General features: G+C 33.7%; 1 protein-coding gene across 1 annotated transcript in view; it reads left to right on the forward strand.

The window, feature by feature from the left end:
* The window catches only part of LOC140444025 (uncharacterized), a 175,904-nt gene that overhangs the window by 37,907 nt on the left and 110,515 nt on the right, over positions 1-27,482 (forward strand). The window contains exons 6-9 of the mRNA XM_072535608.1: positions 6,127-6,299; positions 10,469-10,601; positions 19,259-19,360; positions 23,625-23,777. Of these exons, the coding sequence (XP_072391709.1) occupies positions 6,127-6,299; positions 10,469-10,601; positions 19,259-19,360; positions 23,625-23,777 (561 nt within the window). The remainder of the gene's footprint in view (positions 1-6,126; positions 6,300-10,468; positions 10,602-19,258; positions 19,361-23,624; positions 23,778-27,482) is intronic.

Consider the following 27,482-nt stretch of genomic DNA (forward strand, 5'->3'; position numbering starts at 1 on the left):
AGAGAAATGGGTGAATATAACACAAAGACTGTATAAAGAAACACAAGTGCAAATAAAGTTAGGTAATGAAATAACAAAAACAATCACCGCAACAAAAGGCCTCAAACAGGGATGTGGTCTCTCACCTACACTTTTTAACATATATATAGATCAGGCTTTGAAAAGATGGTATAGAAAATGCGGAACAATGGGCATACCAGTACAAGAGAATATATTACATTCACTACTTTTCGCAGATGATCAAGTCATTTTTGCACAAGACAGGGAGGATATGGAATATATGATAAGGAAATTAAAGGAAGAATATGAACTTTGGGGACTCAAGATAAATATGTGCAAGACCGAATACTTATGTATTGGACCCGAGGTTGCAGATTTTAAGTTTAGAAGAAGAGATTATTAAGAGTTGTAAGGCTTTTAAGTATTTAGGGTCAATGATTAGCCGAGATGGTACTTGTATGAAAGATATAGAAATGAAAATAGCACGGGGAAAACAAGCCACAAGAGCACTTTATGGAGTGATACGGAACAACACTCTAACCAAAGAAAACAAAAAGATTATCTTTAAAAGCATAGTGATGAATATTACCCTATATGGAGCGGAAGTATGGCCAATGACAACAACAATACGAAATAAAATAAGAACAGTTGAACTGGACTTTATGAGAAGATGTCTACAAATCACAAGAGCGGATAGAATAAGAACGGAGGAAATATGGAAACAGGGAAAATGAAAGAATGAAAAATGCTCAATTAAAAAAAAGTTGAAAAACAGAGCCCTGCAGTGGTACGGGCATGTACAAAGAATGCCAGAGCATAGGTGGCCGAAAAGAATATTAAACTGGGACCCGCCGGGAAGAAGACGGAGAGGAAGACCTGCTACAAGATGGAAAACATACGTCGGAAATGCTATGATAGATAGAGACCTCAGAGAAGGTGACTGGGAGAATAGAGTGCTGTGGAGGACGAAAACGGCGAAACTCATAATGGGAAAAGCCGAAGAGGAAGAAGAAGAAGAGTGTTTTTAAAAATTGTTATTTAGTTCTACTTTACACCAAGCACAGTTTGAAATATGGATGACCACCTAGTCACCGATAACGTTTTTAGAGTAAGCGATTTTGGTTGGAAATTTTTCTGCATTGTTAGCAAATGATCCCATCTTTTAATACTTTTGCCGAAAAAATATTTTGTATGGTATCGTAATAATTGCGGACTTCTAACATATTATTGCTTGCGTCCTGCAACATCAAATTTAAATTTTGAGATGCACAATGGATGTATGCAGCTTGGGGTTGGACGGCTTTAATTTTCTTTTGCACTCCGGAGTAATGGCCACTCATATTTGCTGCACCGTCATAACCCTGTCACAGAAACCGAAATCTAAGAATGATTCATTAATTTTTTATATTACTAAGAACATCAGTAATTGGATTTCTTTCAATAGAAACGTACCTAATTATGACTGATAATTGGTTTGTTTTAGAAATGTCCTGTGTTGTATCTAATAATATAGAAAAAAATAAGCTTTTTTGAATATTAATTATAAGAGAATCTCTAATTGAATTTCCTAATAAAGTTAATAAATCATTTTGAATTTTTGGACTTAAATATCTTGTTTGATATTTCGGTTTTTGTATTAATTCGCCTAAGAAATTGTCGTATTTAGCCAACAAATTAACTATTCCTAGAAAATTGCCACTATTTGCATCACTAACTATTTAATATATACAAAATGGTATATTCATAAGCGCTAAATTTAAAATTATATCTACCATCCTAATTAAAATATTTCTCCAAAAAGATTTTTTTCTTCTAAATTCACTCTCCGTACAGTACTCTAAAGATTTGTTATTTTTGTTCATGTCATAAACATCCGAGACGTGGAGGTGAATTAAAGATTTTTCATGAACCTTAATTATTTTTGAAAGACCCTGCCAATCCTTCACTCCTTTAATCCATGCGGAATTATATGACTATGCTATTCTATCGGCAAAAAGCCAGCAAGGCTCGCAATATGCAACATCGGTTTTTTGCGAGTAGCACCACCAGTAACGCGGTAATTCAGTTCCAGCAGGAGATTTAAAACAATAAAAGTTATCCGAAAAAGAACGATTATTGGTGTCCTTTTGGGAATGGTCCTTAAGGTTTAGATGGCCCCTGCTGTAGTATTTGTTTTTTTATAGCAAAATCTTCAATATTGTCATTATATAACCCCTTATCGGAACAGTGATAAACTTAATGGGATCTAAAAGCATTTTTTTAATTATTAGTCAATCTACCCAAATAAAAATGAAACGTTACCTGGAACTACAATAAGCGTAATTAATCTGCTCGACGTACAATTCTACTTCTGGGTTGTCATTTTCATTTTGAGTAGGATTAGTAATTATTATTTCCTGACTAAAATCAACTGAATCTATTGATGCTTCACTGGCTTCACTAGGCTGCTGTTTTAATTCACCAGTTGTCACAAAAAAATGAGGAAATTTTTGGTAATTTTTGTTTTTGTTCGAATTTTTGAGCACGTAGCTTTCGCTTTTCTGAACCACTTTTATATTCCCTCTTAGAACTCATTCTGTCTCCTGCAGATATATTACAATAAGAATGTTATTACATGTGTAAGTGTTATAATTTCCTTATCTTACCGTTTATCTGTTGAGAGATTGTCCAGTGATAACACAAATCATCAATAATTGAAGTGCGTACCAAATTGATGCAACTAAACCGTAAAACAACACAAATAACACAAAATGCAAACAACCAAACAATGTAAGGATATAATACTACTGCCAAATATCGTATCGAAATACTAAACGTAAACAGAAAAACGCATTTCTAGATCTAGAAAAATATTGTTCTAAAATTCGCAAAATTGCAATTCTCAAACCTTTCAAATATTTCAATAGTCACGTACAAAGCATTATAGTTTATAGTCGTCATCATAAAAGGTCGGAACACCGGAAAGGATTAAGTTTATGTTTATGGGCGTAGCAGATATGAGATGATAATTGCCGAAATGCCGAATATGCCTATATAAAAATTTGCATTCTTAAATTTAAACTTACAGGTTTTATGTTAGTTAATGTTTTTTATGTTTATGTTTTTAAGATTTTCAGACACTGCTGAAAAAACGTTACGTCTTTATGTGTAAAATAATATAAAATAACACATTTTTACATATGAGGGGTGTAAAATCAAAGGCGGCAATCTCCACTCTTTCTTGTTTTGAGTTAGGGACGCCATCTATTGCGTTTTTTATTACCTGTTAGGTAAAACTATTTGTAAGAACCAAAAGCGGTCTTATCTTTATACAAATCGCAGTGAAAAATTCGTGTTGGGAGCAAAAGTGGCAATCTCCATAGCTGAGTGCGTACAAAACACGGCAATCTCCGCTTCGGCCAATAAGAACCACGTAGCGCTCGCACGTGATCAACACATGGTTAGATTAGCCGTAATATCGTGCTCGTGATATTATAGTTTGTTTTGGTTTTGAGAGACGTTACATTGTTTTTGTGCTTTTCCTAAACTATATTGTGTCTAAGAAATTAGTTTTACATACAAAAAAAAGTATTAATTTTTTATCATGGAAGTTAATGCATCTCCTGTCACACCAACAAAGGCACAGAAGCGGATAAGACAACCTGAAAAATGGAAGAAAAATGTTGCAAAACGTCTAAGGTAAGTACTTTTGTGAATGTTATGATTCCATTTCCAAGCCGTTGTGAATTTTGTTTTTTTTTTTCATTTTTCTTAAAAGTTTGTTAAGATTTAAACCCATTTCAGTACTTATGTTCATAACTATTTTTTGTTCTAGATATTCTGCCAAGAATATGCCAGAATACCCAACATGTGGGTACAATTCAAAAACATATAAGTGCTGCTTGCTGAAAATTAACGATATACAGAAATTTCATAGCCTATTCTATGAGACCAAAGATAAAGCGACTCAAGATGTCCTTATTTTGAATTGTACTGCACTGTGAATTGTACTGTCCGGCGTCGGCCGAAAAATGAAAAGCATTCTCCAAAGAAGCACCAGGTAAAATGTTTCATCCGTAATTTTTTATCCAAGGAGAAAATTCCAGTGTGCCAATCAGCTTTTTTGAACGAGGTAGGGATAACAAAACACAGGCCTTCCTACGTGACAAAACGATTTACTGAAACAGGCCAAATACCGATTGAACGCAGAGGTGGTGATCGAAAATCTGCGAAATATCAGGACAAGCTGGAAGGAGTGCACGAGTTTGTAAACCATTTAAAATGTACTGAATCCCATTATTGCCGTTCAGTGACGAAAAAAATGTACCTTCCATCTGAACTCAGCGTCTCTAAATTGTATTCAATGTACACTGCTCAGACAATTCCATCGGAGACTGTAAAGAGATCGTATTTTCGCTATATATTTAACAGAAAATACAATTTGAGCTTTAAAACCCCAAGAACAGATGTTTGTTCAAAGTGTTTAGAGCTAAGGGAACGCATTAAATACGAGAAAAATAAGCAATCTAAAATTAAACTCATGACTGAAAAACGGTTTCACAAACTTCGAGCCAAAGCATTTTTCCAATTTCTTCAAGAAAACAGAGCAGACCTAGTTACTTTGTCGTTTGACTGCCAAAAAAATTTGGTCCTCCCCAAAGTTCCTGATCAGAGTGCTTATTATTCGAGGCAGCTTTATTGTTATAACTTTACTGTTGTTGAAGGTTCTTCAAAGTCTCCACTTTTAAAGGAAAATGTATTTTCATACTGTTGGACTGAGGACATGTTTGGCAAAGGATCAAATGAAATTTCCTCTGCAGTCTTTCATCGACTTAATAACACTGATTTTGGCAACATGTCAAATATGGTACGATTGGTCGCCGATAAATGCAGTGGTCAAAATAAAAACTCGATCATGATTGGTATGTGCTGCAAATGGCTAGCCGAGAGCGCGCCACCAAATGTTAAATTACTTGAGTTAGTTTTTCCTGTAGTTGGCTACTCTTTCTTACCATCTGATAGAGTTTTCGGTCAAATTGAGAAGAATGTACGAAAAAGAGAAGTAATAACGGCACCTGACGAATACAAGGAAATTATTTCCGAATCTTCTACTATCGTTGATATGAAGCAAAGCTGTGTTTATGATTGGAAGTCTGCTGTTCAGGAGGTTCTTAAACCAGTAAGAACATGGGGTTTTTAATTTAAGAACTGTAAAAGGTACATTTTAAAACGATGAAGGACAGAAAATGTTTTGTTACGAGGTGAACTTCATTACAAAAATGATTTCGGAACTATTGTCAATATTTCACGAAAAGGCAGACAGATTAGCATGATCAATCCAGAAAAAGTTATCTCCGATGCTCACAAAGTAAATAATTTAAAACTGCGTGATGTGCGAAATCTTTTGACCAAACATTTTGGTTTAGACTGGATCCAACTTGATCAGCTTAACTATTATAAAGAGCTTTTTCAACGTTATGAACAGGAAGGAAACGAGAACCTGGAGAATCATGTTTCAGAGTTAGAGTCTGTCGAAACCTGGGAATATATACCTGAACTTCCGGATATTTTAGTTTAAGTGATATGCATATAAATTACTTTTACATATTGTATTATTTTTCAATATCAAAATATATTTTTATTATCTAACTCGCACAGTGACGTTTTATTAGTTTCAAAACTGGCAATATCCTTATAGATCATTTTCATATCCGTCAATATCCAAGCATTGCAAACAAAAACGGCAATCTCCAAACTAAAATATTAAAAAAAAAAGGAAAATAAATAATTTTTTAAGCGCCTATTTGTGTACATCCGATCACAAACCAAATTTTATATGATTCATCATCAGTTTTATTGTTTTAATTTAAGTTTGTTAGTTTCTACAGTTTTTCGCGGTTTCCCAAAATTATGGAAATGGGAGATTGCCGACTTTGATTTTACACCACTCATATATTAGACGATAAGATGGGGCCCCTGATATATTGGGGCCCTCCCGCAAGCTTCATGCCGCGGGGGCATCTGTTACGCCTCTGCCCTCGGGCTAATTACATACACATGGGACAGGGTATTATTAAGATTGTCACCCTCAGGCATAAACATCTACTTAATGCTCTTGGTACATAAATGAATATTATTTATTTTCAGACTATAATTTCGAAAGCAAAGGTTCCGGTCTGATTTCCAGTCCGCCATTTCAGCCCCGAAACGGAAAGCTTTGTGTATCGATGTTTGTGAAAACTTCATCTCAAGGAACGTTATTAATAGAAGTTAGAAAAAGGACATCAACCTCAATGGAAATAAAAAGCCTTAATACTAATGTAAGTAAGAAATTGTTTTTCTACTCTAGCATTTTATATTTAGGTTGACATGTTTAAATACTAAAGTTTAAAAATTGTTGTCACTCTAGGAGAAGGGGGAGGGGGAAACATTGATTTACGAAGAAACCCTCTGTAAGCGGTAGAAAAAAATGTTTTAAAAAAGAAATGTAGTTGAAATAATTTTAAATAAAAATGTTTACTAGCACTTTTTTATAAAATGAACCGTTCTCTCAGAAACCAAGATTGAAGCGACCGACGATTTTGAATGTCAGTTACGCAAGTGAAATCAATTTTTTAAATAAAATTTGCATTAACTCGACGGTGAAAATTCGATATACAGAAAGTTTTAAAAAGGTATGTCATAAATTAAATCACGCATTCTGAGGACAAAAATAAATTGATTGAATTCAACTTACCTTAGTACAAAAGTGTACACAAAAAAAGTTACAGCCCTTTGAAGTTACAAAATAAAAATTGTTTTTTTGCATTATCTCCTAAACTAGTTGACATTTTGTAATAAAAATGGACACATTAATTTCTTGTTCTGAAAGCATTTTTCATACAAAAGAAACAATAAAATCTAAGCGCACAGAAAAATTTTAAGGGGGGTGTGCAGCCCTAAATCCCACCAAACTTTTAAGTACGTTCAAATCAAATGAATTTTGTGGCATCATTAGTTTAACACATTATTTTTAAAATTTTTTTGCCTCATCAATTTTTCAAAAAACAGTTTTTATTGGGTTACGGCCCTTTTCATTAACGTTTAAAAAATTACGTTCAACTAAATAAATGGCTTAAATGAATTAACAAGTACAAAAAATGTCTATAACCTCTATAAATATGATACTCATACACATTCGGTATCGTTTTAATAAAGAAAAACCGAATGCGCCGAAAAATCATATTTTTCTGACGAAATTGATTTGCAGCTTTAATTATTCTTACCCTCAATTGTTGTTAGTCCTCTATTGTTACAGAATACACTTTCTCTTTCATAAACCCCCAAAAGCAAAAGTCCATGGGGTTAAGACCTGGACTTCTGGGTGGCCAAGAAATAGGTGCGTCACGACCCCTTCCAATCCACCGACCAGAATACTGCCTGCAAAGGTATTCCCCGACTTCATTACTATAATGCGGTGGAGCGTCATCTTGTAGAAACCACATATTTTGCCTTATTGCAATATTCACTTCTTCCAAATACTCTTATAAATCGTTTGCCAAGAACCGCAAATCATTATCACCATTTAAATTGTTGGGAAGAAATACTGGGCCTATTAGATTGTTATCTACAATTACTGTCCAAACATTAACTTTAAAAGTCCTCTGGTGATGAGTCGTTTTTTTGGCGTGAGGATTTTCGTCGGCCCAAATGTGCTCGTTATGATGGTTTGTTATTTCATTTTCTACTGAAGGTAGCCTCGTCGGTAACTTTTACAGCTTAGCAGTTTAATACTTTTTGGTAAAATATTGTAATAGTTATAATTAAGACAATTCTTTTCTGAAAGACTTAATCTACAGCGGTTTGTTCATAGGTAGTGACAGTTTCACGTATTGTGAACATGGACATCAGACTGCTTTATTAAATGGGCACGTTTTTCTGTGAATTTTAGTTAGAACTTGAAATATCAACAAAGTAGTTAGCAGCATAATTTTGAATTTGATAAAGAAAGGTCGGCAGAACATTGATTTCGTGCGAGTAACTGACATTCAAAATCTCCGGTCGCTTCAAACTGTAGCGTATTTAAATAAAAAGAGCGGTTCTAATTTATGCAAATATATTTATTTATAAGTTTACAGTAAGGTAGTATCTTAACAACTAACTCAACTCATAACAGCGTTCATATATATACCAAAAGTATTATTCTGGAATCATCTGGAGTAGTCCAATCTCTAGACTTCCCATTGGAAGCGTCTCGAAGATAGGCGCTATTGAGAATGCCATCGATTGTATATTCTAGATTCATCCTTCTAAGAATTGTGACACGTACCACTCATTGGAGGTGGGCTATTTTGTTACACTGCTCCCCTCTTAGATCTGAGCGTCTCGATCAGCAACTCTAGATGTAGGCCCAGGATGGCGGAATCTACATCACACTCCAGCTCTGCATAAACCCCTCAAGAAGAAATAACAGTCTACTGACTTTAAAGGACACGATCTCTTCGGGTTAATGCAACACACAGTAATTCGTACGCCGGTTTCTCTGAAGATTACTTCAAGCATGCTTCTGACAATCTTCCAATCCAGATTATCTAGTGCATGGACTATCTTGGGAAGGCCAAATTCTTGATGTCATAATTGCACACGATTTTCTTCAAATTAGTTAGAGCACGCCATATATTCTCGTAGCTTGCCCTGTCTGTACACGACTTCCTGGTCACCATATACAGCCAAGATCGAGAACCATCTTCTAATCTCAGTACTCTTCCAACTTTAGGCTGCTGATTTTTTGACTCGTCCAAACGACCGAACTTCTTATAAAATACGGATGAGATTCCTTAAGTCATCTCAAGAACTTGGGCAACACAGTGGGCTAGAGAGACGTTATGCGGAACACTAAAAAGATCCTGCTGAACTTCTGTGGTCACGACGAATCTAGCACACTTTCTCTCTGCGTAATTTGACATCAATTCATTAAAGCTTGGTCGAAGATTCATCTTTGATCTCATGCTTTGAATTATGCTGGTTCGGGCTTCTTCTGTTTTATTTGAGCCAGCATAAGGTACAAGATGATTTATGTGAACTACTTTTGGTTTACCCTTCGGCAATTTCTTAATTCGGTATATTACGTAATTTATTCTCTTTTTAATTTCATACGGACCTTCCCATTGTCTTTGCAGTTTAGGAGACGCCTCTACAACGTTGTGGAATATAAAGCGAAACAATATCACCTACTTCATAACTTTCATTCTGGCATCGAGAATCAATTTTTCATTCTGTCACTGGTTAACTGGATATGTTATCATTCAAGTTCATGAATGTTGTTCATTATTAACTTCAGGCGGTCGACATAATCCTTGCTTGCAATATGTTCTTCGGAAGGTCTGCAGCCATACTCTAGGTTGCAGGGCAAATGAACTTCACTACCTAACATCAGGCAGGTTGGAGTCTGGCCTGTAGTTTCATTCACGGCCGAGACCATTAGGAATAAATGAATGTGCTGGTCCCAATCTCTCTGATGTTCTGATATATACTTTGGATAGGTGTTTACCCATCGTTCGGTTCATCCTCTCGACCATTCCATCTGATTGAGATGCAGGTGTCGTTCTGATCTTATTGACACCAATGAATTTACAAATGTTTTGGAAAAGCGTTGACTAGAAGTTTCGCCCTTGGTCGGAATGGATCTCCAAGGGAACACCAAATCGGCTAAAGAATTCTTTAACAAGTACCTCTACAACGGTAGCAGCTTCTTGATTTGGTATCGCACAGGCCTCAGTCCATTTCGTAAAATAATCCATGGCTACCAGGATATATTTATTTCTGTTTTATGGGTGCCCTCTTTTAACCAACTGGACCATTACTGGTTGCACACAGTTCATATTTCCGGCACCATCTTCTTACATCATCTTTACAGTTTACCCAATAGAACCGTTCTCGAACTTTTTGCAGAGTCTTTGTAATACCAAAGTTTCCACCTGATGCACCGTCATGCAACTGACGCAATACTTCTGACACTTTACTTTTAGGTACAATCAAGCAATCACTGCTGAATTTATTTTTAAATCTCACACCGGATACCACTGTAGCACAACAAAACGAGCGGTTATTGGTCCGATTGGAGCGTGTGATACGTTAAATGAGAATATTTTGAGAAACCGCATACAGAGTGAAATTTTTGCTACGAACAAAACTAACAAATTTTTTAAACCCAGACATAATTTTTTTTCTAGTTTGAATAAATCAGTTGATTAGATGGTAGCAGTGTAACTTTTGACCAAAATATGAGACATCGAATATACAGTTTAAAATTAATGACAAATAGTTTTAGTCAAAATTTACAACTCACCCTGTATATTATTAAACAATTGAAGCAGACACTTTTTAATGGTCATTTGTTATTCTTCATGGTGGCCTCTATACGAGGTAGGAGTATTTACAGTTCCTCATGATTCACCATGTATAAATATACTAATTAAAGCAATTTCCTCTATAATTCTTTTATTTTTAGAATACATGGAAGGAGATTAAGATGTTTACTGAAGACGATAATAAAAAAGGCATGTATAATATAAATTTTAAATTTACTGCCAGTCCAGAAGATAGTTGTGCAATTGATGGCATTAGAGAATGCAATGAAATAGGTATGATTTAGTTCATAATAAGTAGGTAAACATCAAATAAAAGTTTAATCACATTGTGATTTGTTTACATTTTTATCAGTTATTTTGGATTAGTGTAACGCATTTGATAATTTGTTTCATTTCTCAACATTTTTAATTTAATTAATTTTTAACTGCTAATTACTTATTTCGTTTCCTACTATTCTTTTTCGGGTACTTTTTCTGTATCTGAAAATTAAATTACATCTTTTAAAAAATGATGGATGTAAAATGTAAAAAGTAATGTAATCAATAAAAAAAATCATTTATTCGACATTTTGGAATGTAAATCCAAATCGACGGCTGAAAAGCACACATTACCAAGCGCCATTTGACGAACTTTACTCTAAAGCGATTGAAAGTTTTAAATTTTGAAAAATAATTCACAAAAAATTATTTAGTGGATTTATTGTGATAGTTTCAACGAATTTTAAATGCAGTTTAGATACTTTATGAACTGTCATTTGGAGACTATGTATTTTTTTTTAAGTTTACAAAATAATGTCGGTTAGTAATATTTGGAGGGCTCAGAATCCAAGTGGACCAAGTCCACTTTTTGTTATTTACGAGTTAACAACTCTATAGCATGCTCCAACTAGGTACATTTTAGTGTAATAAGTCCTAGTTGTAATAATATCCGCTAGGCAGCAGTAAGATCTGGTGTTTAGTGACAGATTATTATTTTCTTTCAGAATACTACTGAACTAAGTGCAGGAAGTATTTGTTTATTGTCCACAGTTCTTTGTTGACGTGCTTTTAATCCTTTAGTTAGAGCTTTTGACAGTTTAATACTAATAATAATACGCATTATTTTTGTGGTAAGGAAACAAATGGTAAGAAAAACAAAAACAGATTACTGGAAAAGATTTACAAAAGGACTAGAGATGGATTTCTATGGACAACAGAAACAAGTATGGCGCTTCATAAGACAACAAAGAAGCGAAATGAAAGAACTAGTTGAAATAGAAAACATACAAGAAGATACATGGGTGGCCTTCCGACAGAAATGTTTAAAAAACAAAACGAAGAACCTTTACCAGAAACGCCAAATATAATAACTGAGGAAAAGACCGAAATCTCCCAAAACGATGTGAAAGAAGGAATAAACAAATTAAAAAACAGAAAATCACCAGGAGAAGATCAAATAACAAATAAACTCTTAAAATATGGAGGTGATCAGCTTGTACAACAACTGCAACTTCTTATTAATAAAATAATCACCACGAACAGAATACCAGATGAATGGAGGAGAGCGATCATGGTGATGTTCTTCAAAAAAGGAGATAAGAAAGACCCCAATAATTATCGAGCAATAAATCTATTAAATACAACACTCAAATTGACAACAAGAATAATAGCGACAAAAATACACGAACGAGTATCTGTGCAAGAGTAACAGCAAGGATTTCGTACAGGAAGATCATACATGGATGCAGTTTTTGTAATAAGACAAATAAAAGAAAAGTCGCTGGAATACAACAAACCAGCATATATGTGTCTGATAGATTTGAAGAAAGCGTTTGATAGAGTGAAAATTCGGGACGCGATACATTTATTGTATGAAAAGGGAATATCACTGGATTTAGTAAAAACCATTGAGAATATATATAAAGATAACATAGCTATGGTAAGATGTAAAGAAAAACTATCGCAAGCTATCAGATATGAAACTGGCATTAGACAAGGAGATTCGCTGAGCCCATTAATATTTAATCTGATAATGGATGAAATCATAAAGAAAGTTAAAAAAAGAAGAGGATATAGAATGGGAGAAAAAGAAATAAGGATAATATGCTACGCCGACGACGCCATAATAACAGCCGAAAATGAAGATGACCTACAAAGATTAATTAAAGAATTCGAAGATACGGCGCTCATATACAACATGGAGATTTCAACAGAGAAAACTAAAGCGATAGTGATATCAGCGGAACCGAGACGATGTAAACTAGTCGTAAATAACAAAATAATAGAACAAGTGATGGAAACTGAATAGTTGGGAATAAAACTGTCAAGCTACGGAAAAGTGGAAGAAGAAGTACAAAAACAAGTGAACATGGCAAACAGAGCAGCAGGATGTCTCAACAACACAATCTGGAGAAACAAATACCTCACAACGGAAACGAAAACCAGGATATATAATCAACAATAAGACCGATAATCCACGAAACGAAAACCAGGATATATAAATCAACAATAAGACCGATAATGATGTACACAGCGAAAACAAGAGCAGATACGGTGAAAACACAAAGACTACTGGAAACAACAGAAATGAAAGTCTTACGAAAAATAACAAACCAAACTCTAAGAGAAGAGACAGAGTAAGAAGTGAGGAAATACGAGCGAGATGTGGTATAGAGGAAATAAATGCGTGGACCAAGGAATGGAATCAACACATCGAAAGAATGACAGAAAATAGAATAGTACGAATAGCAAGAGACAAATCGTCAAATGGAAGAAGATCATTGGGACGACCGAGGAAAAGATGGTCAGACAACGTCAATTGAGGCTAAAAACCGAAGTAAAACAGGCATTAGCCTATTTATAAAGTAGGAAGAAGAAAAAGATTTTTGTTGGCTAGTTGTACTATGTGATGGATATTTCATCTGGATCAGGTAAAGAGCTTCACTCTACTCAAACTTGATCAGGACCCTCTATTGGATATGGAAACAAAGGACCCTTCAGCTAGCAAGGACAAATGGGCGGAATCCCATTTAACCTACGTAATATTTTTTCACCAATTTTTCACTAATTTATTACCGCCCGAATAAGTTTTCACCGCCACACCAACCTTAAGGGAGCGATTCTGCTGGCTTAAGGTTTCAGCTAGCAGAATTCAGAAAAAAAACTTTTTGCTTATGGCATATTTTTTCACTAATTTATCACCACCCTAATAATTTTTCACCACCAAACCACCCTTAATGGGAGCGATTTTGCAAACTTAAAAATTACTCAAAAACTGTTGTACTCAGCATTAAACACACTTAGGGACAGTGGGGGCTATATTATAATTTATTGCCAAAGTTAAATAATAGTGAAGAGGGCAGTATCAATCTAAAATCCAATTAAGACTGCAGCCCCCACTCGTTGCTTGGTGGTACACTTCGCTCAGTTCTATGGATGTACCAAATAAATACAAATATTTTAATCTTTTAACAATAGGAGCGCAAGGTGTCCCGATTTCAATTTGAATATTTCTTGCCTGGTAATTATTCTGTAAAATATAACAATCTCATTGTATTTACTAAAACTCAACCTGATTTCAGTTATTTTATATTCTTAAAAGGGAGTCACGGCTCGATTTCTCTTAGCCATGTACTCACTTCTATAATCAGTGTCAATTTTTGACGTGACAACGTCTTAAATTAGGTTGTGGCTCGGAGTCATCATGAAAAAGTGTAACGCCCGCTCACGTCTGTTACGATAAGTCACCGAACGAGAGAGAGGCCCGCCGGACCGGCGAATGCCTTGCGTCTCTCTCCCACTCAAACATGATCGGTCCGCTGCGCGCGCAGCACTAGAGATTAGGCGCGTTGAATCGGTGCGTGCTTGTGTCTCTGTCTTTCTCGAGCGTTCTTGGCTTTCAAGACACATTACAGCATAAACACTTCCTTTCATTTCATATTTCTCCTATCATCGTCCTATCCTCAACAAAATCACTCAAATAGAAATTAGTTAAGTTTAAGTTTACATGTACAATGTTTTCATTTGTTGTACAAATTCCTTGTTCCTATTGTGAAATTTAATAATATTCATATCAATAAATATTCTACCGAGAAAAAGACGTTGTCACGTAAAATCTTCGCCCGTAAAACCGACTTTACAGGCAACCGATTTTTAAAACAGAATTTATAATTTTTGTAATAAAGTATTTTCATATTTTCAATATTTAACCATTTAAAAAATAAATATTAGTTAGCATAGAGTTACATTTCAGAATGTTTTTAATTAGGGTAGTTGAGAAAACAGTGACTAGGCTGGTAAAAATATAGTAAAAATCTAGCAGAGCCCTTTTGTATTTCCAAAAAGATTTCGCATTTAGCTAGCGTGAATGCGTAGCTTGTTGAATGTTTCCCACTAACTGTCAAAGGTGAAGGGGTCAAAAATTATGAGGGTGGATAAAATTCAACAAAAACCCGGCAAGCAATTTATACTTTCAGTTAAAAGAAGAGTACAGCAATATTGTAAAAATAGATATTTTATCACCTTAAATATTAACCCAACAGAATTATTGACTTCTCATAAGGAGTAGTTGAGGGGTCAATAATTACTAGTGTAGTAATAAATTCATAAAAACCTAGCAGAGCATTATGCTATATCCGAATTTTTCCGAATTCTGCTAGCTTGAACCTTAAGCCAGCAGAATCGCTCCCCTTAAGGTTCGTTTGGTGGTGAAAAATTATTAGAGGGGTAATAAATTAGTGAAAAATGGGTGAAAAAATATTAAGTAGGTTAAATTGGATTTCGCTCATTTGTCTCCGCTAGCTTAAGGGTCCTTGGAAACAATTGATTTAAAATTTATGATACCAGACCACTCATTTCCTCTAAATGATACTGAATTCGGTGTAATAGGGAGAGCAGCCAAGAAACATGATAACTGGTACATCATTAAAACTGAAAAAGTAAAAAAGCCTTAGTTTGAAGTTGTAAAACTACTAGTTTGTAAAGAGTTTTTGAGCACAAAACCCCTCTCGAAAATGTAATCACAAACAGGAAAAAGCACACTGAAAGTAGACAAATTAATTGGCTGAAAATACAGTGGTTGAGGTTTAAAAACAGGAGCACCTTTCCAAATATAAATAAATGAATCTTTCATTTAAATTTCGAGGTTCTGAATAAAAGGAACAGAAAAAATATTTCAAATAAAAATGTAGCTGAGATCACTTTGAACAAAAATGTTTATTAACACTTTTTGTGTAAGATCAACGGTTCTCTCAAAAATAATTCTTGAATCGAGCGACAGTTTTGAATATGTTAAGCTTTCGAAATCAATTATAAATAAAATTTGTATCAATTCGACGGTAAAAATTCGATATCTTTTGATCAGAGTATCCTATTAGCAAAAATAAAAAAGCGTTTCAAAGGTGAAGAGAGGAGTTTTTTTATGCAATGTTTGCATTTTGTCACAATTGGAGACAATTTCCATAAATCTGTTAAATGATACATAAATGTTGTGTGATTTTTGCCATTTTTTACGATTCTCATGAAATCATTATCACTTTTCCATTAACCGGTAACTATATCTATCTGCTGCTAAAGCCTAACCTTCAAAATCTATGGCATACAATTCTGGTTTTGATTTTTGGCATAAAAATGTGGGGCATTTGAAATATGCCTAAATAACGCTGAAACTTTTACATGATTACAAACGATTGCACGTCAGGGAAAATATATAATATATATATATATATATATATATATATATATATATATATATATATATATATATATATTTGTATTATACGCCGGTCTTTATCATCAATTTGGGCTTTTGTTACAACATCCATCATTTTTCGGTTTTGAACTGTGTATATATATAACAAGCGAGTCTTCTACAGCTGGCGCCGCTTCTCGCATCCTAATTTCCAGCGTTTCTATCGAAGCAATCTTCAGTTGTTAAATCTCTGGCGGTCATTGCATCGTCGACATCGTCTCTCCAGGATCGTCTTGGTCTACCTCGTTTTCTTCTAGTTGGCGGAGTCCTTTCTTCTATTTTTTTGGCCATCTATTTTCAGGCATTCTCTGAAGGTGTCCATACCAGTACCAAGTCTTTTGGCTTCGATTGTGTCTATTATGTCTAGATTGATTTCCATTTCTCTCCGAATATCTTCGTTTCTCACCCTATCAAGTCTAGTGAGCTGGCAACATCGTCTCCAGTAGTTCATTTCCATGGCCTTAATTTTTGATTTGTTTCTTTGGTTTATTTCCCAGAGTTCGGCGCCGTACAGCCCAATACTTTCTATTATTGTTTTATAGATTCTTCTTTTATTTTCTTTTGTTATTTTTTTATTCCATAATAGTCTTGATGTTATTTGGACTTCCAAGTATTTGAAATTGTCTGTTGGTTTTATAGTTCCCATTTCGATTTGTAGGCTTTCTGGTTTTTCTCCTACAACTAAGTACTCAGTTTTTTGTATATTAATTTTGAGGCCCCATTTGGTATACTCATCTTCCAGTTTTCTAAGCATGTAGCCTACATCACTCTCGTCTTCAGCTAGAATGGCTTGGTCGTCAGCGAAGTGTATCGTGTACAATCTATCATCTCCGATTGGGATGCCCATATTGCAGCACTTTCTTCTCCACACTGAGAGTGCCTCATTTAGATATATTTTGAAGAGTGTAGGTGCTATGCAGCAGCCTTGCTTTAGGCCCTTACTAATAGGAATTTCTGTAGTTAATCTATTTCCAGTTTTAATGTTTGCCGTCATATTTTTGTAGAGCTGTTGTACTGCTTGTATATTTTTTTTGCTTATTCCTTGTTTTTCCATTGCTACCAAAAGCATTGAAAGTGGTACACTATCGTATGCCTTTGTCAGATCTATAAAGACTATATGAGTTGAAAGGTTGTGGTCTAATCTTTTCTCGATAACTTGCTTGAGAGAGAATATACTGTCCATACAGGATCTGCCTGCACGAAAGCCATTCTGTTCTTCAACATCTGTCATCTCCTTTTTAATTTTGTTTTTTATTATTTTTCCATACAGTCTTGAGAGTGAATTTATGACACTTAGCCCCCTGTAGTTTATACAATTCTTTCTATCTCCTTTTTTGTAGATGTTGTTAATATGTGCTTTTGTCACTGCGGTGGTAAGTCGTGTGGTAACTGGTCGTGTGAACTGTGTCAAATGCTTTTTAGTAGTCCATAAAGCAGGTGTAGATATCGTAAGTCATATCTCTGCATCTTTGGAATAATACCTGTAGACTAAACAGTGCATCTCTCGTATCTACGCCTTTCATGAATCCAAACTGTGTGTCTTGTATTCTCTCTTCGCATAGTTTGTATATTCTGCGATCTATAATTTTAAGAAAAAATTTAAGTGTATGGTTCATTAGACTTATCAGCCTATATTCTCCACACTTTTTCGCTCTCTGTTTTCTTAGTAACGTAATAAATTCTGAAACTAGCCAATCTTTTGAAATATTGCCTGTGTCATAGATATTATTGAATATTTTACATAGTATTCTTAAAGATTCATCGTCAAAAAGTTTAAGAAATTCAGACTGTACTCCGTCTGGTCCTGGAGCTCTCTCTTCCTTTAGTGATATTATGGCTGTTCTTATTTCTTCCACTAGTATAGGTGGTCTTGTTTCTAGAGGTATTGAAGACTCGTAGTCCTAGTCCATAGCTATTGGTTCTCCCTCTCATCAAAAAATAAATTTCGTATGCAATTTTTCTAGGTATTACCAATACTCTCTTTGTCCACGATTACCTCCCCGTTGTCATCAACAAGTTTACTTACTCTTCTGTTTTTACAATTTCCTGTAATTTCTCTTACCTTTTTATGCACGTTGAAGTCGTCGTGAAGACGTATTTACTTTGTAAAATTTCGATTTCTTGGCATTTTTTCTCCAGTTCTTTCTGTTTGGCTTCTCTAATCTTTCTCTGTACAACCTCTTTAGCTAACCCGAACTTTACAACCCGATAAAACCAAACACATAAGGAATCATCGCCGTGAAGTCTGCTAACGAATATCGAAAAAATATCTTTAACAGTCCAATGGGCCTAAAACATTTGGTAATGAACCCGATGGGGAAAAGAATTTAATAAGCTTTCCCACAATGGTGGAGATTACGGCAAAGTTCCATTAGACGGTATTGGGTGAAATTTGTAGCTGAAGTTGCAATTTAGAAAAACGTATCTGTCTAATTAAAAAAAAAAGTTTTAAATGTTTTAGATTGTTTATAATGTGATATAATGTAAAATTCAGCGTTTTCTAGGCATATTTTAAATGATTCACATTTGTTGCCAAAACTCAAAAACTAAATTTCATGCCAAAGATTTTAAAGACGAAGCTTTAACAATAAAAATTCCATAGTGATTCGTAAAGGGAAAACGGATAAATTTTAGTGATGTCACTAGAATCGTAAAAATTGCAAAAACCGCGCAACCTTTCTTTATTTAACACTTTTATAGAAACTGACTTTAATTGAGAAGTTAATTAAATTTCATTGATATTTAATAACAAAAATTTTCGATATATTGGAAAAAATCGATTTTCATTTTATACCTTCAAAAGGGCTGTAACTTTTTTTATGTGCACATTTGTAGTATGGTAAGTTAGCTTAAATTAACTTAAGCTTTAGTTTTAGTTAAATTAGCTTAAATAAAAATCACATATTTTGGTCCCAAAATATGTGATTTTTATTTATTACTTTTTGCTACACCCTGTATATTCAAGCACTATTTAAAATGTTCTTGCTTTCTAGAAATGAATTCTGTCACTAGTAATCTGGATAGAAGCAATAATCGAGTATTTTCGGTTTTTTCTCAGTAAAATTTAAAAAAATATTAAAAATACAAAAATTGGTGGCCTCTTAACTACCAACAAAGCCTTTATCTTAATTTATTTTAATTAACGTCTGTCTTAATTAACATAATCATCTTACATACATTTTTAATTTTATTACTATTTTAGAATATCGATATATACGTGCAACAGGTGGCAGTTTGACTTGTCAACGATTAGAAGATCAATTAACTCTGGATATCAGTAAGCGAAGCTTCACTTTAAACAAAGGTAAATTTGATTCTGAAACTCTTGTGATGTGTCCTTTCTTTTATCGACAGTATTTTTTGGAAATTAATCACAATTTTAATTAAAAATACGTTTTTTGACGTTTAGGAAATAAAAATGTCAAAATAAATATATTTTGTTCAAACTGTGGATAATTCTAACGGAATATAGTAAACAACAAACGTTTTGGTTTTATGTGTATACAGTAATGAGTGCGTTAGTAATTATTGTAATATATATATATCAATAATTAACTTCTTGAATTGATTTTTAATTGTCAAAATTCGTAAGTAAATTTTTTACGTCTAGATTTCATTATTTGACATTTAAGATTGAGGTTATTAAAAGGTAAACATTATATGTAGTAATAATTCCAGAAAACAATCATAAAATGATTTTTAAACCATCTACTGAGTCAAAGAGAAAAGCTTTAGTTGTGGTAAACCGTGTTGAGAATGTAGAAGAATTAAGAAAACATGGGCAAAGCTATTTAATTCAAGCAAGTGTTATTAGACCAAACTTCAGTCACCTCTGAGCCATATGTTACAAAAATATATTATTATAAATGTAAGTTACTATTTATGAAATGTTCTATAATTTTTTAAATGTGTCTAATTCCAGTATTTAATGGTTTATTTCTTTTTTTTTAGGTTAATGACAAAACAATACTTACAGATGTAGCACAGTAAAAAGTGCAAGCATATTGCTGCTATTATTTATTTTTTAAATCACGAAAAATTTGGGTTATGATACTTACATCTGCTTTATTATGATATAAATCCACTTTTCTTGTTGTATTAATTTGTGCTTAGAAGTTAGAAAGCACTAGAACTTGAATTTACTATTTTTATGTCTTTTTTTTTCAATTTATTTGTAATGAGGTATTTTTATTATTAATTTAATTTAAATTTAGTGATGATTGTGGACTGGAAATCAATAAATACGTACATGTTTAACAACCAAGATGATGTCGTCAACTATCCGCCTGAACTTTTAAACTCGCTGGATTTACCAGGATTGCCACCTCACAATCTTCAATTAAAGGTTGGATCGGTAGTTATAATGTTGAGAAATATCAACCAACCGCGTCTTTGCAACGGCACACGGTTAGCTATAAAATAATTATTGAACAACGTGATAGAACCAACTATACTGAAAGGAAAGTATAAGGGAGAAGACGTTTTGATACCACGCACCCCAATGATTCCGACTGATGTACCATTTGAATTTAAATGACTACAGTTTCCAGTGAGGCTTGCTTTTGCCATGACCATAAGTAAGTCCCAGGGGTAATCATTAGGTGTGTGTGGTATTAATCTAGAAAACCCATGTTTCTCACATGGTCAATTGTAGGTTGCCTGTTCCCGTATCAACCATCAGATTTGTTTGTATATTCACCAGGTAATCAAACAAAAACATTGTATATCATAAAGCACCACAATAAAAACAAAACAGATTTTTGTAAATAATTATGATTCACTTGATTTACAATAAAGCGATTGCTAAAAATACTTAATATACCTTTTGTTTTATTATTCTTTATTACATCGGTTATTAACCCCATGTTAATAATATTAATAATAAATAATTAATTATCTCCGTGTTTTGCCATTGAAGCACCCACTTTATAAATCTTTGTCACCTTTAGGTTCCCACTATCCCTTTAGATTATTTTTCAATCAGGTTTGAACCTTAAGTTCCCTTCTTATTTTGAAGCCTTCTGGCAGACATCCCAGTCGGGGTTTTAGTGGGTCCAAAAGGGTGGCCAAGGTTCGTGGAAGCGAAGATGCTTAGGTCACCCGAGCTGACCCTCACACACCACCCTATCATCATGGTGACGGTTCTGTTCAGGAGAATTAAAGAAATAAACTGCCACATTATAAATTTCTTTGACAGAACGAAAATATATTAATATTCTACAGTATTTACTGACTTCCCTCGCTCAACCGTTTCCATCTCTCACTGTTGTCCCATTCTTCATCGTTTAGGCCTCTCTTACTTCATGGCGTCGTCTACTTCGTTCCTCCAGGATTTCGGGGCTGTTCTCTTTTCCTTCTTCCTATGGGGCTCCATTGGGTTATTATCTTTATCCATCTGCTGTCGCTAGTTCTTCTTACATGTCCACACCACTTAAGTCTTTTTTGTTCTATATATGTTAGTATGTCTGTTTCTATTGATGTTCTTTGCTTTATTTCGTCATTACTTCTCCTATCCATTTAGGGTCAGCCATAGATGTAAGAAAAGTATCTAAAAGTAGAAAAACCAACGTTCGTGAAATGGAGAAGTATTCTTATCGCTATAGTGTTAAAATGGGTACAAAATCTGTAAAAGTGTGTCGCTTAGCATTTTGTAACTTACATGCGGTTCACAAATCAAGACTATTGAAATTGCAGTCAAGAGCTTTTAGTGTGGTGCTTGAAAAGGATTCCCGTGGTAACCACCATAATCGACCAAACACAAAGCAGGAAAATATTGTGAAACAGATTGAGGAGCACATAAATAGTTTTCCATTGCGTGAATCACACTATTCACGAAATGAAAATAAAAAGAAATATCTATCAGCAGAGTTAAATGTGCGAAAATGTACGAACTTTTTTCCCGAGCAATATTATCTGTTAAAAGGGCACGAAGAAATAAAACCTACAGTTACGTATGACTACTATTATAGGTATTTCAAAGAATATTTTAATTTGTCATTTGGATATCCGCGATCGGACACTTGTGCTACTTGTGATCTGTTGAAAATAAAACTTGATGCTGCTTTTACGGATGAACTAAGCACCAACTGAACGTTCAAAAAGAAGTTATATCTACGGAAAGTCGATGATTTAAAAGAAAAAACTGAAATGGCACAAATCGACGATACTGTGGATTTTTGATTTTGGGGTTTTGATTATCAGTAAAATTTGTCATTTCGTGTTTTGAGTAAGGGGGAAATATTTTATGCTAGGCAGATTTGGGTTTACAATCAGCTTTTTTACTCTTTTTCTAATAATAAATCAGTCAGTTCAAGTCAGTCAGACAAATCAAAAATGCTGTTATGATCCATTTCCTTTTAACTTTGGCTAAGAATGGAAGTACACCAGTACTTCAAGTACTGTACTGAAGTAAATCAAAAATAGTACACCATTTACCCGAGACGGGTCACAGCTTCTTACCGTGTGACCGAGATTTTGCACAAATTGAAAAAAAGAAGCATAAGAAAGAGATTTTGTATGTACCCGAAGAATGGTATTCATTAGTTGAAAGCTGTGGTAAAAAGTTCACTGTGGAACGTGTAACACATGGTGTTTGATTTCAAAACATATCTTAAGCCTTTTTTTTTAATCCGCTATGGTTAAAAAGCGTCATTTTACTTTATTGAAATATAGATTATTTATATATGATTCTGCATCCCATGAAAATATTTCGGTAACTGAAGCACATATTACTTTTTCTTTAACGTCATATACTTTAAATAAAAGTTTAGGAACGGTTATTGACCTAAACGGAGGCTTATAAGGAAAAGACACCACTGAAATCAGCAAAATACGATAGCATTATGCCTTTAGTGAAAAAATATGTTCCTTCTTTTTGCCAAACATTTTATGATACAATCAAACTGGCAGTTGCTGATTGCCAAAAAAAGACGATTCTGATTAGAGTATTTGAGACTGTCCTCTTTTATTTTGTTTTGGATTTTCTGCATTATTACAGTGATAGTATAGTAGAATTTATTATTGTATTACGTACTTTACTTTATTCTTGGGTTAGTTCTGTTATACTTAACAAACAAGATTTTTTGCAAAAACACAGCATTTTTCCTATTTTTTTAGACAATCTTTCTTATTTTGGTAGCAATAACTGTCTGTGTGCAACATATAACATTAACTTTTAACAAAAAAACCAAAGTGAACATATATTGTTAGAAAAGGTGAGTTTTTGGTTATATTACAAATGTAAAATACAAAAATTCACATAATTTCAACTATGACTAAAGGACACGTTTTTCTCATTTTTATCAAAGCTATGCAATGTGCACGTGGACGGTTATTGCACTATGTCCTTCAATTTTACTTGATAGCGCTATAATTTATTAGTCAACGTTTGTAAAAGATGGAGCGACATACATAGAGATATTAATGCGCTAACGAATTGCAGAGTAGAAAAATAAACTGAAAGTATTTTCCATTTTACTATACGGTTGTGTAAAAACTATTTCATATATTCCTATGTCCATCAACAATTTTTTTTTAAATTCGTAATTTTAAGCATAATTTTTTTTTAGAAACGAACTGCAATGAAACAACTTTTGGAGAGACTTGTATTCCGTGTGATATATTTGGTGAACAGTTCTGTGAATCTTTTAAATATTGTGAATCGTCTGGGATGACCAAGCAATGTTTCTGTACTGCAGGTTACCAGAACGATGATTGTGAAGGTAAGGTGGTATAAAATAATAAACAGAAATACATGCTTTATATATAAATTTTAATTAAGATTTCTTCTTAAACTGTCGTTTCCCTACGGAGTTTGGCACTCATAATGACTATTTTTATTTTTGAACTTGTTGCTCTAAACAAATCAATCGATCTGCATTGATACCAATCTCATAGATTCTTCAATCAAGAATTCTGTCTGTCTAGCTTTCCATATAGGACGAAAGTTTGTTGATAGTCGGTACCCCTTGCTCGGTATCATTGCAACTTACGTTATGGATTATGTATTAGACTCAGTCATTCCTTTACTATCCTTTAAAATTTCATTTATTAAAAAATATGTTGATGATATCATTTTGGCTATACCCAATGACAAGGTAGATGAACTATTAGATACTTTCAATGGTTATGACCCCTACATCCAGTTCACTATAGAGAGGGAAGATGGTAATTGGTCCGTCCCATTTCTTGACATAAGGATGGGAAAACAACAACAATAAAATAGATTGGTATCAAAAACCGACCCATTCTGGTAGATACCTTAACTACCACTCATACCATAATAATTCTACCAAACTCAACTTAATCAAACAGATGAAAAATAGAGTAATAAAACTATCAGATCTTTCATTTCATACAAAAAACCTACAAATCCTACAGAAACTTTTTATTTCAAACGCTTATCCAACACCATTAGTGAATAAGATTTTGTTTAATACTATCCATAACGAAGATATTTCACCTTCCTTCGCGACTAACAATGCTGATCCTGATGTCTTAAGTGGGAACCCAGTCTCGGATACTCCTATCAACAAATATTTTTCATTACCATATTTCAGGGATATCACTCCGGGGTTAACAAGGATACTGAAAAGTGTTGAAAATAGCTTTGGCAATAATAATAACAACATTAAACTTAATGTGGCTTGTAGATCAGCCCTAACAATTAATAATCTTTATTCTAAGATAAAAGATAAGACTCCCATAGATAGGCTTAGTAATATTGTCTACAACATTCCATGTCTCTCTTGCAACAATTCCTACATCGGTCAAACATCTCAATTATTGAAATCACGTATTACACTACACAAAAGTGATTCTCGACTTCACCCTGACCGTTGTGCATTAGCCAAACATGTCCATTCCACTGGTCATCTCATGGACTATACTAACACCACAATTCTCCACCGTGAGAACAATAAATCTAAAAGAGAGTTCATTGAAATGTCTTATATTTTCCTTAACGATTTCTCCATTAATGTTAAGAGTGACATCAAGAATCTAAGCGATATATACCACTTGTTACTTAAATCAGATACCAAGAACAATACTATATCACAGATAACTAACTTGACTGATATATCCATTAACAACTAACATACCTTTATCATTAATTTTCATTAACACAAAAAAATATATAACATTCCCTTGCTTTTCTTAGATACATCTCAATAAGTTGCAATAATACATGAACAATATAATATAATTAAATAAAGTAAATCAAAATAATATTTCCCTATACTGGGATTTAAATTCATTCGTTTTTTACCAATGAACCTTAACGACATAAAGATTCATAAGAACAATGAAGTTGTCAGCGCTTGCGTTCTGGCTAAAACAGAACCTCACTTTTAAACTATCTAAAAATCAAAAATTTAGTTATTGCCGACAATTCAAAGAATTACCTCCTTTTAAATGTAGTTACATTGGGTTTTTCAAATAACCTTGGGTAAGCCTTTACGTGTCAAGTTCAAAGCTACCATACATTTCAAACCTTAAAAAAAATCTTTTTTTGCACATAGTAACAAAAAACACCACTATGTTACTAGCTAAGTTTTTTAATATTCTAACTCTACAATTCTAAGTTACGGTAAGATCAATAATGTTTTAATAGATAATATATGGTAGCTAATTATAATTTATTCTCTTTCAGCCCTGAAGAAGCCAAATTAATTCTCTTTGGCGAAAATGTTCGGCGAAACAATTGATACACATTAGAGTCTTTCTTGCAGATTTCCGCAATATTTAAGAGTTTACTATATATATATATATATATATATATATATATATATATATATATATATATATATATATATATTTATGTAGACACATATATTTTTGACGACAAAAGTATTTTAAAATGAAGTTAAATGTGTCGATAGCAATTAAAGTAAACTGTATATTCACGCTTAATCAAGCCATTAAGAGCGATGCTGGGAATATTTATATTCCACTATGCATCAACAATTTACTCATATAAATTACAATCTTTCTTGTACTCATTGCGTCGAGTAAGAACGATAAATATACGAAAATGGTTGCGTTTCGATTTAATTTGAGTTTCTTACCACTCCCTGACACGTGTTTCTGGGTCTTCCCGTCATCAGAGAGAGCTTGTAAGAAAACTCAAACTAAACCAAAACGCACCGACTACTCTACCAATTATAGAAAAAATAATTACCAGAGTATGCTACTAGAGACATCTAGTGATGAAAGATGAAGTTAAATGTGTCGATGTTTAACTTCATCTTTCATCACTAGATGTCTCTAGTAGCATACTCTGGTAATTATTTTTTCTATAATTGCTAGAGTAGTCGGTGCGTTTTGGTTTAGTTTGAGTTTTCTTACAAGCTCTCTCTGATGACGGGAAGACCCAGAAACACGTGTCAGGGAGTGGTAAGAAACTCAAATTAAATCGAAACGCAACCATTTTCGTATATTTATCGTTCTTACTCGACGCAATGAGTACAAGAAAGATGGTAATTTATATGAGTAAATTGTTGATGCATAGTGGAATATAAATATTCCCAGCATCGCTCTTAATGGCTTGATTAAGCGTGAGTATACAGTTTACTTTAATTGCTATCGACACATTTAACTTCATCTTTCATCACTAGATGTCTCTAGTAGCATACTCTGGTAATTATTTTTTCTATAATTGCTAGAGTAGTCGGTGCGTTTTGGTTTAGTTTGAGTTTTCTTACAAGCTCTCTCTGATGACGGGAATGACGGGAAGACCCAGAAACACGTGTCAGGGAGTGGTAAGAAACTCAGAATTAAATCGAAACGCAACATTTTCGTATATTTATCGTTCTTACTCGACGCAATGAGTACAAGAAAGATGGTAATTTATATGGAGTAAATTGTTGATGCATAGTGGAATATAAATATTCCCAGCATCGCTGCTTAATGGCTTGATTAAGCGTGAGTATACAGTTTACTTTAATTGCTATCGACACATTTAACTTCATCTTTCATCACTAGATGTCTCTAGTAGCATACTCTGGTAATTATTTTTTCTATAATTACTAGAGTAGTCGGTGCGTTTTGGTTTAGTTTGAGTTTTCTTACAAGCTCTCTCTGCTGACGGGAAGACCCAGAAACACGTGTCAGGGAGTGGTAAGAAACATGATACTATGACTAACAGATAGGATCTTCCCGTAGCACAAAATCGGTCGTGTTCGCGCATGCCGTCATTGGAGATCAGATTTGAATTCTTGTTTAAGTTAAATGGGATTTTTATGCATTCTGTGATGAAATTATTTATTTAGCAAAAATAATAATATTAAATAAAGGTTTAATAATTACAATAATCGTACACAAAAGGATATCTCCAAATGATTTAATAAAGATTATTTATTGACATATACAAAAAAGTGACATTACGAACGTGCAAGTCTCCAATTACGTCACGACTTATGCGCAAT

Source organism: Diabrotica undecimpunctata, chromosome 6, assembly GCF_040954645.1.
Source record: "Diabrotica undecimpunctata isolate CICGRU chromosome 6, icDiaUnde3, whole genome shotgun sequence".
Classification (NCBI taxonomy): domain Eukaryota; kingdom Metazoa; phylum Arthropoda; class Insecta; order Coleoptera; family Chrysomelidae; genus Diabrotica; species Diabrotica undecimpunctata.